The following is a 19,677-nucleotide window of genomic DNA, read 5'->3' as shown; positions in this document are numbered from 1 at the left end:
CCAAAAACCGACCTATATAATTTTTATATAAATACAGAAATTATAATTTAAAATGCATCTCTGAAATAAACCGCTCGTAATAAGCTTTAATGGAACAATGAAAATTATTTTTCCTAATTATAGCATTTCTCTGTATAATTCGTTATCGCATGAAAAACAGCAAAATACGCAATTTAATTTCGAGGGAAAAGCAAAATAAAATGACTTAATTACTGAAATAATTTAATTCGCCGTTGCGAGAATTTATTATTTATTTCAAACTGTAAAAATACTGTTAACAAACAAACAATTTATAATAAAGCTCATAATCATTTAATGCCTAAAATTATGATTTCATATACCAAATGCATAAAAATGATGTATATTAATTAAACAATGATATACAGATTACGTGAAATTTAATCAAACGAAACTCACGTAAATTTTAATAATGATAAATATAAATATTATCATTTTCAAATGAAATATTTTCAATTTTGCAATGTTACACTATGAATTACATCAATAAATATATACCACAGTTATTGAACAATAATGCAAATTGACAACTGACTATTTCACCAAGTTGTCAGATAATAAAACATTTTAGCTAATGAATTATCATTTAATTGTGATTTACATTATGCATTTATAAATGCATAGAAATTGGTATTAATTTGTAATTGATTAAAAAGCTCTTTAAATTTTCATTACACAAAGTGCAATTAAATATCGACAAATCACATTGTTGTTTAATTAAATAATTGGGGAAATTAAATAAAGTTTTATTCAGGAATTTTGTCTACATTTTATATTCATATAAACGAATTGTTAACACAAATTTCATAAATAATTGTAATTCGTATTAGCGAATATTTTGGAATTTGAAAGCGTTTCAATAATTAAAATAAAATTAATAAAATAATTTTTAGTGAACATTTATAAGTGATAATTTATATGCAATTATATTCAATTAAAATTTTTGGTAGTCAACCCAATTATTGGCTTATGTGATAACAAAAAATAAATAAAATTTGTATTCGGATAAAAATTTATTCACTAGAAACTCAAATGTAAATAATACAGGAAAAATTTATTTATTATATACGTGTTCTAAACAATACCAGCTAAAAGCCTCACTTCTGCATAACTTTTCAAAACTCTGCTTTTTTAGTTTTACTGCCAAAATTACTTAGGGACCGATATTGCCGCATAACAGATAAGTGTTATGGCAAGGCCATATTACGCTCCAGCTTTTATAAATTATGCAACTGAATCATACTGAATACTATCAAAATATCATGTATTTGCTGTACATTCAGGCGTTTTACACATAAACTGCAACGTGACTCGCATGTTATGAAGCTAGGTCAGAAATACCCTGTTATCTAATCGTTTTTTTGACATTTGTGCGGTTTTCTAGGTTAGATTTTGTATCTTCACAATATTTTGTATGGAAAGTTCAGAAACATAGCCTTGCCATAACATTTTCTGTTATGCCGCTGAATCGGTCCCTTAATATCAACTGCATTTTATTCGTATATATATTTTAACGATTGTGATTTAGTGATTTTTTTTAATCAAATTCGTTTTGATTATTTTTATACGAGTTCGAGTGGTTAAATCTATGCAATTTTAATCAGAAGTTCCACGTCTGAAACCTGGCTCGGCCAGCCTGATGTCAAGTAGTATAAACATCGTTTTTCACTACGAATATGAATAGAAATATATTTTCTTGCGAAATAATCCTTAGCTGAAATTAATGCGCAAATAAAAATTCGTTACATTGAGACAGCAGTTTGGGTTGCCACCAATTAAAAAATTATAATATCGATGCTCATTAAAAAGCCAATTATAACAGTTAGTAAATTAATATTCGTAGAATACTTTAATTCATTATTTATGAGAATTCTCATTCATTTCTCAAAATATACCAGTATTTCGTATACTTGCAATATTGTCAATCGATCTAATGAAATACGACCTAGTGTTCGACATAAATACAGTATCGAATCGCATGCATCATATGACTATTAATGCAATTAATCATTCTGTACCGCTGTTTCCAAAATTAATATAATAAATTTATGTGGGTAGCTTTGGGGGTGCTATTTTGCAAATGTTTCACGTCGAATTAGGGTTAATTATTGATAGAAGCCACTCACCATTCGACATGACCAAATATTATAAATTGCTTTTGGGACAATTGTATAAATTGATATAAATTACTGAAGGTGAATTTGTGAAAATGCAGTGGAGACTTGAAAGATATGAAAGCATAAAAAAATTAAAATAGTGGAGTATGGCATTGTGTCTTGAGTCAATTGCTGGAACTTCCCGTACGGTAATGAAATATTCGAGGAATTTTAAATGTTTCTAAATGGATCATTATACATACTGTAACTTACATTATTTTTGGTATTTTGTTATCAAAGAATCAACACTGTGAGCAAATCAAATGAAAATCATAAATAAAATTATCTCGAAGTTTCCAGGAACATTAACAACCGTCTTTTCATTTCTAATTCAATTTAAAAAAATAGTTGCGAATAATTTAAACAAATTTGAAAAAGCTTATGCGAAAATATTTGTACCAAGTCGTCACTTAGATTGGGCTTAGTCTGGGTAATTTTGTGAATTTTTAACCAAAAATTACATTTCATATTTGAATCATTTTCAATATTCAATTTTTTTTAAATTGCCTTTTTCAAAAACTTACTTCTTAATGTCAACTTTAGAATTTTGAATTATATAAATTCGATGCTTCGTTCTCTTAACTACGATTTTTAGCTGCGTATCTCCGAAACGGCTGGACTTGCTCTTGCTAAAAACTAATTACCACGACTCTCCATTATTGCGAATTTAATATTTTTTGATCATTCGAATCGGACAGTTTGTGTTTTTAAAACTTGATTTGTGTTTTCTGCACTTTTTGTAAAAATTGTATCCACACAAAACACACACGCACACATGAATCCGTTTTTTCCTAAAGTACGTCAAAGTGTTTAGAAAGCTTTAAACCTAAAGAAACACAAGATTTTTATTTTCGAATTCCCGAAGATTACTTACCCTACGGGAAATCAATACATGTTTTGAAAATCTAGAACAAGTTAGAAAGATATTTAGAAATCGTGCTAAATAATTTTTAGCAGACTGATTATTATACTAGCATACCTCGAATTATTCTAAATATCTACAAATTTGAGAATATGTTTTGTTTATCTTTTCAAAAAATTACATTCCAAATAGCAAATTATCAAAGAGATGTATGCATGACGAGGAGTATACTCATATAAACACAAAATTCTGCACCTATTACCGTCTGTAGAAATTAAGTAAAATTTATCATTTTATTGAATCCTTCGTTAAAGCTTTCAGATGTTACTTATATATGATACAAATTAATCAGAAAATACTTAAGCTACATTACTTGTGTTACATTGTTCATAACTACTTCTACAAAATATAAATTGAAATCGTCTCTTATCTGCAATTGCATACTGCGTTCTGGAGAAAAAAAATGCGCAACTAAACTTGGTAAATTGAATTGGAGATTATCGTTGTTCAGACTTTTGATTAAATATATATATATATATATATACATATATATATATATATATAAATGTATATGATAGTTAAGTAATCCAGATTTAAAAAATCTTCAGCCTCCGTGCAATTTACTTTCCCAATACCTGATCAAAAGCAATTCCTGCTATTCATGTGAGCCATTTCATCATCGGCGCATTATTGTCGGCCCCAATTCCAATAGCTTAAATTCTATGCGAGAATCCGAAGTCGTGGAATCGCGAGGTCGCACAATGGACCACTCCGACACCACAGTCAGCCCAATACAAAATTCTTGGCATACTTATTCGATGCATATTACATTTTACATCGAATTTTAGAATACATTTTTCCTTAGTTATATCTTGATAAAATTTACAATTATTATATTCAAAACTAAAGGAGTATAATTAGTGATATTTTGTAAATTTTTGTTTGTTTGTTGGCAGACAAGAGCTGTACTATATCTCTCCACCACTACTCGAGAAGAGTTTTAGTAATATTTATAATGTAATGCTTGAAAAAAATCTCACCCGACAGCTTCTCGATTTACAACCGAAAATAATGCAACTCCAACCTCCTCCTGCCATGGCAACCATTTCGACAAATTCGCGACGTCTTCTAAATATTGGCCCAGCATTAGAAGTGCACTTTCACGAACCATTCCTGCACCTACGCCTAACATCACCTGAAAAATTAACATTAGTATTCAACATTATGTGAAATTATGCTGTGAAATCACACTATTATAATTTTCTTAATCGAAATTTTTGTCATATCTTGCTTTTTGTTTTTGCAAGGGTGAAAAGGCATCTTAAGCTCATAGAAAGTTATGAGCTGTTTATGGTGACGAAGTCTTAAAAAATCGGCAGCGTTAAAAGTGGTTTGCTAATTTTTGTCCTGGTTATTTTTCACTTAAAGATGAGAAATGCACTGGTCATACAGTTGAAGTTGGTAATAAATTGTCTACTTTTACTCTTACAAGCCAACCAATCAATTCTGATTTCTGCATTAAAAAACTAACTAAATTAACGCAATAAAGTAGAATAAAAGAAAAGTCGAATTATCAATTGAAAACTATTTTTGACATCACAAAATTTGGCTAACTGACATAAATTTCTGGACCTTGTCCAGACCTCGCACCTTCTTAATATTTTTTGTTTCGATCATTATAAAACTCCTTCAATTTTCAACGATACAATAGAAGTTTTATGAAAGATGTCAAATTGTACTAATTGCTTGAAAGCAAACACAAACATTGACCAAAATATCCACTATATTCCAGAATCCTGTTATTTAGTTCCATAAAAAATGTCTTCGATTTTCTAACAACAAATCCGCACTTACTTAGTTTGAAACCTAATATTATTGTTATATAAGTTACCGGAGTCAAAGCAAAATCATACATTTTTCCTCATTTTAAAAAGAAGGCGAACAAGTATTTAAATATTTGAACTCAAGTCTGCAAGACTTTTTGAATCAAATGAATCTTTCATGCGTTTCGTGTGTTTGTTCTGTCTGTAGATATCTTACTTTTGCGAATTATTCTGACTTTTACTCCTGCATTTGGAATAATCTCAAAGTCAGTGCTTTGTATTCCTTATAGTTGGGCAGCTGTGAATTCAAAGCAATTGAGTAGAATATTATCGCAGCATGTGACCGCAGAGAGCAAATGCATTTATACATAGTACCACGAATTTGCATACAAACCAGAATATATAACAATTACTATTCGAAGTGCACACTGAGGAAAAGATAGTTGAGTAATAAAAAATTTGTGTAATAAAAGTTTATATACTTGTACATTACGAAAATCCTCGACTAAAACATGAAATTTTTTAGCAAACTGAAATAAATATATTATTTGTAATATTATATTTTATTACCGTAGCTTAGTGCAAGTTGATGCAGTTTGGTGGCAAATGATGCAAAGAGGCAAGCCAGTGCTGCTACAAGGCCTCCAAGAACTGCTGTCAACCTGGTAGATTTACGTCTGCATACTGCAACTACCAGAGGAGATACCAGTAAAGATACTGCACAACTCAGAGGTCCTAACCATGCTGAAATCATAAGGTATATTCGAAATGAAGAAATAAGAACATAATGATTTAGTCCTAAATAACATATATTTCAATATTTGTTACTTATTCTGAATTTGACTTGAACCTACTACCTAAAGTAAAATTAGCAAATTATTCAAGATATAATTAAATTCGATTCAGTCAGTTTGATCATACACATACGAAATATTTTAGAACTGGAATAACTTTCAACTCATTATTACATCTTCTATTAAAATTTGGTTAGATATACAAAAATTTAGTACCACGTAATTTAGAAATAGCTTAAATATTATATTACAATCCTTTTATTTAAATTTAGGTATAAAAATTCAGATGTTAGAGCTAACATTTAACTCACAGACTCTCCAAAATAATATTCAAAATGCTTGTATAGATTTGGAAGCTTTATTCATTCATGAGAATTTTTCCAATTATTAACTTCCGTAAGTTATATTATAGTAATCGTTCATAAATAAAAAAATAAAATGTTTGCATATTTTCAGATTTCGAAGATTTTTGAACATTCTCCATACCTTAGGAAAAATGCATGTAATAATGGATACAAAATTTCGTTTATAATTTTGGGTGCAAGGATCAACCGATACAAATAATTAAAAAAAATCGATTCCTACTGATGAATAATCGTGCTGATTAGTTTTCGGCAAAGGCAGGTCTAGTCGTTTTGGAGATATAGAGCAAAGAATGCAGAAAATAGAAATTGATTTTTGAGCGAACAGATCATCCGATTTGATTGATTCAGAAAACGTTCAATTCGTATTGATGGGGAGAAGTGATGATTCGTTTTTGGCTAAGACAGGTTCAGCCCTTTTTGGAAAAACGGAAGCTACTAAATGTGCTACAAATTGTAGTTTTTGAGTGAACGATTTGATTGATTTAAAAAACTTTTAGCTTCTATTGACCATGTGAAGAAAACGATCAGATTTTCGGGAAAAGAAAAAAAAATATTTCAAAATTTCCATAGTTTTTTTTTTCGATATCAAAAATGATTCAGATTTAAATTCAAATTTTAGCTCAGATTCTAAAGCTTACTTATATCGAACACTTACTTATAATCGGATGCTTAGTTCACTCAAAAACGGCCATTTTTTACACATTGAGCTTCGTATCTCTGAAACGGCTAGAGCTGTCTTTGCAAAAAACTAATCACCACTTCTCCTCATTATTACGATTTGAATTGTTTTTGAATCATTTGGTTTGTTTTCTAAAAAAAGTCGAATTCTATTTCTTTCTTTGCGTTAACTCCAAAACGGCTAGACATGCCTTTGCCGGAAAACTAATCAACATATCTCCCCTTCAATGCAAATCAATTGTTTATTGAATTATTTAAATTAGTTGATTTTTGCGCCCAAAAACGTGTACAAAAAATTACATACATATACACACACTGTGTATGTTCAGAAACCTTTAAAACTTGATTTTTAAGGAGCTTGATTTTTGAATGATTACAATAACTTACCTTATGGGAAATAGTATGCAAGTAATTGGAGATAATATTGGAGACAATACAAAAATAGACTAATTTTTGACAGGGTTTAATGACTGTTCTATTTGATGTTCGACTCTGAATTCCATCTCTCTACACACATCTATAAATCTATATAAAATGTATCTGAATCTATTCTATCACCTGTATCAGACCGCACATGTCCATCAGCATGCATCCCGATGTAGCCGTACGACAGTTGCAATCCGGCGCAGAGAACGTGGGCCAAAAATGCTGCTCCGCATACCAACCAGCCCCATCCTCCTTCGGGATAGAAGTGTTGCCTGATGGCACCGGTATCAAGGTCTGCACGCAGCAGGGCTGGTACGTTGCGGTGCAGGGAACGCAGGTCTCGCTCGCATAAGGCTCGGCAGGTCGATTCGTCGTCTTCGAGGGCTCGGGTTATAGCTGGAAAAAAATAATTTGGTTGATAAAGTATTTTAGATTTTTTATACTAATTGAAAGTAGATCAAATCAGGGTCTTATAAGATGTGATATTGTGATGCTTTTCTTAACTATCTCCGACTGTGTTATATTTAAGAAACCTAATCAGTTGTCTTAATTTTTTGTGATGAATTTTCATTTTATAATTTCTCTAATAGTCATGCAGCGATACCAGACAAGGATTATTTTAATTTAGAAACATGTTCTCTGAATTGCATAGCATAGAAGATGTTTGGATTTTTTTAAAAAAAAATTTGGTAGAAAACAAATACAAGTAATATCTAACTATTCACTTTTCTCCTCCATGTGATTTTTCATGTTTTTTTTTCAAAACCCGCCTTCACCCTAAAAACCTCACGTGGTTAATGGACGTCCCCTTATCCCAGGTGATTACGTTACATGTTTTTATTTATTATTTTGCTTAGTATTTAGTTTTTATCACTCAAAATGTATATGTTGGTTTATCAATGAATATCAATTTATAAAGTCTTTGTGTTGAATTATGGAATTTAAATAATTCAACAATTTGATTTTTTCAATAAACCAGAAATTATTTCTTTTAATGCTAATACAGGATGCGCCATCAATATATGGTCAATGGAAAAAGTGAAGTTTTGAAGTGAAGAGGGTCATTTGATCGACGTTGTTTTTCGAACCTTGGTGGAAGAAATTGTAATGCTTTAAATTTGGTAATAAAAAAATAGTATCAACATTCATTGAAAATTGTTCAAGTTATTCACCATTTTCTTTGACCACATACAAATGGCGCACCCTGTAGCTCTTGGCCTTATTTAAATGTCTTATTATGAAATTTTTAAAATAATATTTATTCATTTCTATATTTTTAAATCTTCAGCTGCTTCATATCTTATTCTTTAATTACAATTCTTATGTTAGTAAAATATTAATTAAATTCAAGTTATTGTCTAGGTTAAATTTCAAACTTTGAAACTCAGGTGACCGAGACATCCTAAATTGTATATATATATATATATATATATATATATATATATACATATATACATAAATATATCTATATATATATATATATATATATATATATATATATATTCATAAATATGTCTGTAGATGTGTGTGTATATTTTGTGGTAAAGACCAATATTTTGTAGGAACTATTTTGATATAGTTCCATCCATCAACTGTATTATCTCTTTTGCCCAAGATTCCAAATATTTATAATATTTGTTGTTATAACAAATTTTTTAAATAATGTTTAATGGTATATATTTTGGATATTTTAATTATTTATAATTACAATTTCAAAATAATTACTATGAAACATCATAGGTGTGCTACTTTATTTTAATTATCACATGAAGAATGTTTTTATAATTTCTCTTTTAAAATTAATTGCGTTGAAATTATAAATATAATTTAATTTTTTAATATGATGTGCTAAATTTGTAGCAAACTATGAACAAAATAAATAAAAAAATATTTTAAATTAATCAGTGTTTAATTTAGCTAAATAATATATGATTTCGAATATTATAAAATAATCTCCATTACTTTATTATTTGGAAATTTAAATTTTCTTTTGTATTTTATACTTTCACAAATATTATTAAATATCGGGTCTATCAGTTTTGAAATTACAGAAAAACACATTAAAAAAAAACTGAAAAAGTGAAAAGTGATCATCGGACATTTGCACATCAAATTATTAGATATTTTTTAGAGATTTAAAAAATAAATACTAATTTCGATACAATTTCTTTGAGTTGCGTATCAATTTTAATATTTAAAGTTCATATGTTTTAAAATTTCAAAATTTACAGAACAATTCTTTTTCAATATTTTCAAAAATATACAGTTTTATACTTAAAATATAAATTTTAAATTTACCATTCAGTTCAAAAATATACATATTTTATCTGCATTATCCTAAAAAATATAACCTCAGAAGGATTCATGCGGCATCTTGTTAATGTAAACATACTTAAGGGGTTATGTGCGATGAGATCGTCACAGTATAATATAGGAACGATAAAATATATAGTAATTTTAATTATCTATTTGAGAATATTTAAAACAATTTGCTATTAATCATTGAATAATATTTTCTTTACTCGAATATTAAATTCTGGTACGAAAAGTTTCACTAATGTGCCTTAAGATACGATGCCATGCACCACTAGTTTTATCTCAAAATACTAAAAAATACAGTATTTATGAAAATCTATTTGAAAACATTTAAAATTCCTGGAATATTTCATTTATGGCACGGGAAGTTCTAGAAATTTGCTTAAGACACGATGCCATGCACCACTAGATTTATTTCAAAATTTAAAAAAATACAGTATTTAGAAAATCTATTTGAAAACATTTAAAATTGCTCGAATATTTGATTTACGGTACGGGAAGTTCCGGCAATTTGCCTTGAGGCACGATGCCATGCACCACTAGTCTGGTTTTAAATCCATTAAAATCGCTTTAGTAAATACTATGAGTTATACTAAATGACTACTTATTGGGTATTTTGTATTATTATTATAGGCCTAAGGACATATTCATAATACACACAATTTCTTTTAACAATATGATGAATTAAAAATTCAAAATTGCCGGCAATTGTCAAAGGATTACACTGTTGCATGAATTGTCAAGTGCTGCCAAAATATCAACTATGAACAATTATTCGTCACCTTTAGTTTCCTTCGGTCGTTCGGTCGAGAAGGACGTGTTTACCATGTCCTCGGGAGTGAAATTATGCCATTGTTCAAGGTCATGCACTTGATGCAATACGACGTAGTAATACACATTTCTTACAGTACGTACAATTTATTAGATTACAATTAGGATTTGTTTTATAATAATTATAATATATTGGGTATCAAGCAAAATGATACTATTATTAGATATATAAATATATAGGAATTACTCGTGATAATATACACGTAGAACTTTTATGCTTCACAATATGTCTGACACGTGGTTTGCGTGAATATCAATTTAGATAAATGATACAAATATTAGGTAACTAGTTCCAACTTGGTTAGTTACACATGGTATCAAGGAGTGTTTTTAATGAATTTAAAACAAGAAAAATTATAACCCTAGTTAAAATTATTATTTTTGAAACGTAGATTAAATTAAATGCTTTTGCATATTTGTATTACATTTATGCATGCATATACATAATATGTATACGCATACTATACGTGCAATATATTATATTAAATTGAATTTCTTTAAAAAATATATTGTTTAGTACTAAAGTCGTTTTTGCATGAGTAGGGAATATTCAGATATTATAATACAAACTAGGCGTAAGGGGCATTTTGCCTTAAGGCAAGTTGCGCGAACTTTGCGACACGTGTAAATAATGATCTAGTACTTTATATATTAATTGATAAGTGATTATTTAAGCTGTAATTTTCGAAAATATTGCAGGTTATTCAATTACGTAAAAAAAAATCAAACGTTTTACTTATTTTTGATAGTTTGTTTAGGACATAGGACATTAAATTTCGAATTAGGTGTAAGAGGCATTTTTCCTCAAGACAAATTGCGTACTTGACTTGTGTAAAGATTAAAATAATTCTATATTAATTCATGAGTGATTTAGGGCTGCTGCTGTAATTTGCGAAAATATTGCAGGTTATTCAATTTTATAAAAACAATCAAACTTTTGAGTTATATCCGATAGATTGTTTAAGACATGTGACATTAAAATTCGAATTAGGTGTAAGGGAAATTTTGCCTCAAGGCAAGTTGCCTAACCTTTCCGACATGTGCAAATAATCATTAAGAAATTTCTATATTAATCCATGAGTGATTTATAAGGATACCTATTTGCTATAAGGTTGTTGCTGTAATTTGCGAAAATATTACAGATTATTCAATTTTGTAAAAAGAATCAAACATGTTAGTTATTTCCGATAGATTGTTTAGGACATAGGACATTATAATTCAAACTAGGTGTAAGGGGCATTTTCCCTTAAGGCAAGTTGCATGAACTTTTCGACTTGTGTAAATATTTATTAAGGAATTTATATATTAATTCATGAGTGACTTATAAGTATACCGAGTTGCTATACGATTGCTGTTATAATTTGTAAAACTATTGCAGGCTATTTAATTTTGTAAAAAAATCAAACATTTTAGTTATTTTCGATAGATTGTTAAGAACATAGGACATTATAATTCAAATTAGGTGCAAGGGGCATTATCCTTAAGGCAAGTTGCGTGAACTTCCCGACTCGTGTAAATATTTGTTAAGGAATTTATATATTAATTCATGAGTGATTTATAAGTATATCGAGTTGTTTTAGGGCTGCTGCTTATAATTTTCGAAAATATTGCTGGTTATTCAATTTTGTAAAAAAAATCCAAACATTTTAGTTATTTTCGATAGATTGTTTAAGACATATGGCATTAAAATTCGAATTCACGAAAAAGCGGCCTGGCCGATCTTTGTCCAAAACTAATCAGCGCGATTCCCAAATAATATCCTAAACATAGTATTATAATGGCTAAAACGCGACCGACAAATTTTTCACTCTTCTGATAATTTTGAAGAAACGGCTCTGCCGACCGTATCGAGAAACTAGCCGACGTGAGTGCTTGAATACTTTCATTGAATATCTTATACATTTTTGAAATCGGTGCAGCCGTTTTAGGGAAAACGTAACCAAAAGATCGCAAAATAATTGGATTGGATTCAGAATGACTTAAAACGTCGAGAAAACACAAAATTAGCAAATTGAATTGAATTGAATTGAAATTAATGCATAAAAAAGTGCATAATATCAGAACCGACTAGGTTGATAATTCATGCGTATTTGCATACGCGATTTCAATTAACTTGTTACTAACAAAATCTAATTAATGTTTTTGATATTTTAAACAAAGATTTAGAATTAAATAAATTTCACATTTGTCTTATAAATATAAATTATATATTGGATGGTTTTGGGTTAGATTTCGGTTGGATTGTATCGTTTGTAATCCTAGTAATTATGTATTATAAATCGTTTTTGCTGAGTGAATAATACAGATAATATTCAGAACAAAAAGTTAGGTAAAATAACATTTTTACAGTAGGAAAGGCACAGGCTTGCTTGCATATAATGTTGCATACTGCATTTCATGAGCATATTTCAGCATGTCAAGGTCATATTTGTTTGTGTCTGAATTTTGGACAAGAACTACAATGAATAGAACTAGAACATTGTCGATTTACTTGTATTTCATTTTTGATAATTTAATATTACATATTAAGGGTTTAATTTTTATCATAGATGGACAGATTGCATCATAATATTGAGTTAAAACCTTCGGTACGAACGGCCTATACACTTCTTATTTGGCATAAGGCAGCATTTCGATCTTAAGTTTAGAATATATCATATTATTATTACTTAATTATATATTATTAACTCCAGATAGAACGGTATTTGCACTTTTTCGAGGCGTACATGCAGACTTTTGTACTTTTTTATTAGGTACTTTTGCTATGGAAATTTTGAAAATTGAAGACTGTTTGTTTCTAAACCAGAGTTTTATATGTTCTAACAAAAGACAAATAAAAAATCACTGGTTAAGTAAGCATAATGCTATTCTAGGATTGGATTATGACAAAAGTAATAATGTAAATGATATTTTTGGTTTCAGATTTCAAAGTGTTAAATGTGAATAAGTGTTTAGTGAGTTCATCCATCCTCAGCGTGTTAAATACGAATAAGAGCTTAAGAGTGCACTAAGAGTCGGATTTCTACTGATATCAAGGTAAGTCATTTTGATTAAATTTTTTTCTTAATCTCTCAAATCAATAATGTTACGTAGAACATGTTCTGATATTAATTTCATATTAATATCGTAATAGAATCTCGCCATTTAAAATATTATGAACAACTTGGTCTAAAACTTAAACGTAGCCAAAATTTGGCATACTGAATAGTGAAGTTTCTGCAATCATTTGCTTATCATTACTTTAGATTGATTTCTTATTAAGAGAAATATTTTTAAAATTGAATAACAATCTTAGTATCAAATTTTATGGACATTCCATTTGAGTTAAGGCTCACGATTCATTTTCCGAAAGGTATTTAAAATATTTTTTTGTGTAAGATTCAGTTAGTTTGAACATTTGAAAAATTGTAAAATTGTATGGTGATCCAAGTGGTACATGACGGTTAAAGAATATTGATAGTGCAGAAATCAATCAAAATTATTATCAAAAATGTATAATACAGGAACATAATTAAGAAAACTTTTTGCGTTCATGTATAGTTGACTTTTAGTTTAGTTCTATGATTCAACAAAAAGGTTGCAAGTTCACTTTAAATTAAAGTATGGTTTTAATTGATTCTTTAAGTATAAATTAATATCGCCCTTAGTATGAGGTTATCAAATAACTTTTTTTTATCTATTATTCTATTCCTAAGAATGATTTACATTCCAATATTTCCTCTGGTAGCAGATTTGGCCATGCGACCGTACTAAAGTGTTTCAGATCAGGTCGTTTTATTACGCAATAAATAAAAAAGATAAAAAAGTTTTATGCCTTTTGTTATAAAAATCTCTTAAACTCTTTTGAGTGGCGTTGAATCTTAGCACGAATTTGGCCGGTAATTCATAAAACTTTGTGTGTTATTTTGACAATGTGGAGCTCTCGTAAAAGTTTATTATTATCATGAAGAATCGGTAAAAAGTTTTTATGCCTTTATGTTATAAATAATTTCTTAAACTCTTTTGAGTGCGTTTGAATCTTAGCACGAATTTGGCCGGTGGGTTTTTTTAATTTTAAAACTTTGTGTGTATTTTGACAATTGAGCTCTCGTAAAAGTTTATTATTATTCATGAAGAATCGGTAAGCTTAGGGTTCCTGGTATCGATAATTTTGATCAAATATTTTGTGGATACTGGGTTAAGCATATTTAACCAACTCCAAAAGCTCGAATAACACGGAGCTTGTTTTGCTGCTTTATGGCTCTGCTTGCCAGGTACCTGGTCTGTAGAGGGTCCAAAACTGACGTCAAGCGATCTCGGTTACTTGCCAGCATGCTGGATTTCAACATTAGAACGTGCGCTATTTTTCGTGCTGGATTTGCCCGCACGGACCAATCGGGAAGCAGTAGTTTGTCACATGGATCATCACGTGACGGCACTGCTTTTGTCAAACGTACGACATATTTTGGAAATAGTTATGAAATCATGTCAATTGATCGGCCTCGGACAAAAACATATAGTTTTTTTAAATGTTATTTTAATTTAGAAAATTTAGATAATTTAAAATAATATAAACGTAAATGATAAATGATACCAAAAACATTTCTATTTTATTAAGTATAAATATTTTTTTATATTTTTTATATATAGAAGCATTTGATTTTAATTTATTTCAATTATTTCATTTATTGGAGAAATATTATTGAATATTAATTTCTAAAATTCACAAAAAAAATATTAAAAAATTAATTAATATTAAAATTAAAATATATATTATAAAGTTACTAAAACAATAATTAAATTTTTACAATTATTTATATTTGTATGATTTTATTTATTTTACTAATAATGTTTCAATAAATAATTTAATTCAGATTTATGAAAATTTAAATAAATTATATAACTTATTTTTTTTTAAATTATTATATTAATTATCTCTTTTCTATATTAATTTTATTGAATTGTTTTATTAAAATTAATGTTATTTTCTACGACCGTGTTAAATAGAAAAAGTAAACTAAAAGTATTATTGTTAATTGTAACTAAACTAAAAGTATTGTTTAAACGAAAAATTGTGTTAAACTAAAAGTATTGTTGAATTTCGGCACCCATTAACGGCACCTATTAACCACCGCTTAAAATCTAGTTCAAAAAGCCTCGTGTGATGCGTACGGCTAGAAAAATATCATGATTTATAGCGCCGTCATCGGCAAAAAAATCAAGCGGGAAATCCAGCGTCAGAAAACAAGCCTCGTGTGATTCGGGCTTAACTGAAATTAGCGAGTATACTAGTCATGCAGAAGTGGCAGAATTTTGAATGGAAATGGAAAAATTATAATCCGGAAAAAATTTTCATAGTAAATTAATATTGATAATTCCATGTTATAAATCTATTCCTCACCTGGTATGACTGTCGGATATGTGTTCTGCGTCTCCATCTGCCTCTCTCTGCTCTGCCCAAGCTGCCGTTCCTCTGGCATCGGCACCTGGAGCATGTGCTCCTGGTCGATCTGGTCCTGGTGAGCAGTGGCGGCGGCGGAGCAGGCGGAGGAGACGGAGATTGACTCGGGCTGGACCAACCGCCACAACCATCGGGCCTCATAATATTGAAATATGTTGCCCCGATGAATTATTCGCAGCTACCTGAGCAACATTTTCAACGTAGTTTTGTCCTTCAGGGATCGAAACACTTTGAACGTAGTTTTTCCACTAGCATTTTTGATTTTTTTTAAGTATTACCCTTCACAACACCGTTATCTCACATTTTTTTAAAGTATTTTTTTGAGTCAAAGTCGTGAGCGAATATAACTTTGCTATTTGTCTTCTAATTGAACCATTGAGTTTTTTTAAATTATCTTTCCTAAATTGTAGTAAAAAAATTAATTTATTTACTGTTTGCCAAAAATGCTTTTTTTACGATCTTAATTATTAAAGCACATTTTTTTCATTCTATATGATAAACATTACAAAAAATTAATAAAATGTTTACATTGATAAATAGAAATAAATTTGAACAAAAAAGTGGACAATATTTTGACTAAGTCATGCTTCTTAGTTATGTTTATGAAGTCAATTTAAGTGAATTTTATTATTGCTTGTACTTTGCAAACTTTCTGAGGATTTGTTCTGGTAAATTTGTATAATATTGGTATTTGGTGGATAAGTTAATTTAAATCATATTTAGGCATCTGTAATGATTAAAATTATATATAAAATATGTTAACCACCCTTTATGGTTGATTTTGTAACGATTACTTTTCGCTTATTTTCATCACAAATAATTTTTTTAAGAATATTTTGATTAAAGCAAAAGGCTTAAGCACATAGTGAACCTCTTCTCAAAAATAAATATATTATAACATATTTGTGTACATTTAAAAAAAAAATCATTTTGGACTTTATAATTTATTTATGATAGTAAAAACTAAATAAAATTTACTAAAACTCGGTTAAACCAATTGAATTCACTTGCATATTTAAATTACGAGTAATTCGTAGTTTGGATTTTAGTATTTTCATAATTTGCAATATATTGATTCAGAGCATTTTTTATTTCTCTTCAAATAACTTTAAATTTTCATAATTTTTTTTTGGACTTTATAATTTGTTTACATAAGTAAAATTAAATAAAATTTACTATAATTCAATTAAAACTGTTATATACACTTAGATATTAAAATTTTGAATAATTTGTAGTTAATTAATTGTTTGGTAATTTGCGCGCAAAGGGTTTAGAACATTTTGAATTCGAATGACTTTGAATTTTTATTTCGTATATTATAATTTGTTCACATTAGTAAAAACTTAAAATTTACTAAAATCCAGTGAACATTGTTATATAAACTTTCATAGTAAAATTTTGAATATTTCGTAGTTGAAATACTGACATTAGTATTTTGATAATTTGCAATATATGGATTTAGAACATTTTTTTACATTTCTTCAAATTGCTTTTGATTTTTATTTCGGATATTACAATTTATTAACACTATAAAATTGGCACGATAAAAGCTTTGAATTTTTATTTCGGACATAATTTGTTTGCATTAGTAAAAACTAGATATAACTTACTAACTTAGATATAACTTACTACTTAGTAAAAACTGTTATATGATCTTGTACATTAAAATTTTAAATAAATTGTAGTGGAAATGCATATCTAATTTTTGGATATTTTGCGTTTTATGAATTTAAACATTTTTTTACATTTATTTAAATAGTTTTTAATTTTTGTTCTGGATTTTACTATTTGTTTACTCTAGCCAAAACTAAATAATAAAATTTACTGAAATAGTTAAAATTAATATATACACTTGAATATTAAAATTTTGAATAATTCGTGGTTAAAATGAGAACTTTAGAATTTCATTAATTTGTAGTATATATGAAATCAGAACCATTTTTTGCTTTTTCTACAAATAACATTAAATTTTCATTTCGAATATTTAAATTTATTTACATTGGTAAAAATTAAATAAAACTTACTGAAATGTTGTTGAAACTATTATATACACTTGGATATTAATTTTTTGAATAATTCGTATTTGAAATTTGGATATAGAGCATTTTTTACTTTTTTCAAATGACTTTAAATTTTTATTATTGATATTATAATTTGTTTGCATCAGTAAAAACTAGATCAAATTTACTGAATTCATTCATTTGAACATTTGTAGTTTTGATTGTTTATAATGTACAGGTAAAGAATAAAAAGAATTAAATAAAATAATTTGTGATTGCATTAAAAAGGTTCTTTTATATTTCAATTGTTATATAACTCTTTTGTTAATTTTGTTATTTATTTTTGTTGCTAAATATTATTTTATTATAATTCAAATCTTTTCGATTTCTAGTTCAAATTAATATGTAGAATTTAAATTTAACAATTTATGTTTGAATACAGTTTTAAAAAATTTAAAGGTTCATTAACAAAATTTCGGTTTATATAATTTTAATATCAGCATTAATCTAAAACTTAGTGTCTCTGGTTATCCAAAAATTCCATATACCACCTTTACTTAAGTTAGTTTGTATATTTTATATTCAAAAGCAATACATGATTTATTCTCTCCATAAATCACACATGGTTACATAATATAGTGATATTTCACAGTTATATTTGTGCAGCAGCAAATCTAGCGGCAATGGCTTGCGGCAGATTTGCCGTCGTTTAATCGCTTTTCGAATAAAATTTATAGCCTGTTCCTGTAAATGACGTTAGTACCGAATATCCGATTCGATTGCAATTCGAGTGTTTTATCGACCTATCTTTCAATGGACTGTCTGTCCGTCCGTCCGTCTATTTGGCTATAGGAATATAGAACTACTAATGGTCAAGAATTTATTGCTCCAATATTGATGGACATTACAATTTTCTAATGTTAAATTGATTGTTTTGCATAACTGAGATAATGGTTAGATTGATGATAATACAGTTTCTTATATGAAAAACTAAGTGTTTGAATTTGTGTCGAATGTTTGTTGCTTTTAATTTAAATTCAAGGTAGAAGTAAATTTCTACATTTACATTTTCAAATATCTTTGCTCCCAAAAGCTCAAATGCTTCCAAATTAATAAAAAAAAATCTCTAAAAGTTTTACTTCTTAATATTAACATTTAGATCCGCAATTCAATTAGAAGTCTCGTATTTTTTTTTAACATGTATCAGGTAAATTTTTGTTGCCATCTCTGTTCGCTGACTTGTAATTTTGATGGTAATTTACTACTGATAATTAGAGTGTGGACATCACCAATTAAACATTTTGCTGCAAAATAAATTTTTGATGAATAAACATTTTGTTAATTAGCTCACATGGATTTAATTAGACCTTAAGTGATTTATAAATATTTTTGAAGTCCTTGGGAGCCAAGAAATTCGAAAATATACATATTAAAGACCAACCTAATGTATTTTATACATATCTATTGAAATGGGCAAAATTTTTTTGCGATTTCATTGGAATTGGAACTCCAATTTGGGTTTTGTCGATCATGACAAAAACTTTTTCACAAAACAATTGATCAAAGATGATATTAGAGCCTTAACTTTCAATATATTTTTATCTCCAATGCCTAACTGCTTACTGTACTGTAAAAACGATGTAAATATTATTTTTTTTATCAAATTTTAAGCTATTAAATCATGTGACTACCATAATTTCATTTTTGGTTATAAATTTTTACTTTAATTTTAAAATACTATTGGTATGTATTTTATGACAAAACTATATTTTTGTGTGTGTTCCGTGGTATGCATTTTCTCAATGATGAATCGAAACAATCGAATAATATATCGAAACATACAAAATAATTTGTTAAAATATTTATCAATTTTTATTACAACAATTTGGCTGAATTTTATCACTTAAGAAATGTATGCGTTTATATATGTATATTTGGAAGTTTTTGGGTTTGATAGATTTATAAATT

The 19,677-nt window shown here is 28.2% G+C and overlaps 1 protein-coding gene across 1 annotated transcript in view; it reads left to right on the top strand.

Annotated features, from left to right (window-relative positions):
- Window positions 1–15,667: 15,667 nt before the first annotated feature.
- Window positions 15,668–19,677, top strand: part of LOC113367587 — a 94,345-nt gene continuing 90,335 nt past the window's right edge. The window contains exon 1 of the mRNA XM_026609181.1: window positions 15,668–15,767. Coding sequence (XP_026464966.1) covers window positions 15,668–15,767 — 100 coding nt within the window. The remainder of the gene's footprint in view (window positions 15,768–19,677) is intronic.

Source organism: Ctenocephalides felis, unplaced genomic scaffold, assembly GCF_003426905.1.
Source record: "Ctenocephalides felis isolate EL2017-DRISC unplaced genomic scaffold, ASM342690v1 CF-g0.4_SCAFFOLD_01170, whole genome shotgun sequence".
Classification (NCBI taxonomy): domain Eukaryota; kingdom Metazoa; phylum Arthropoda; class Insecta; order Siphonaptera; family Pulicidae; genus Ctenocephalides; species Ctenocephalides felis.
The sequence above is the reverse complement of the archived record's forward strand: the minus strand, read 5'-3'. Positions and strand labels throughout refer to the sequence as shown.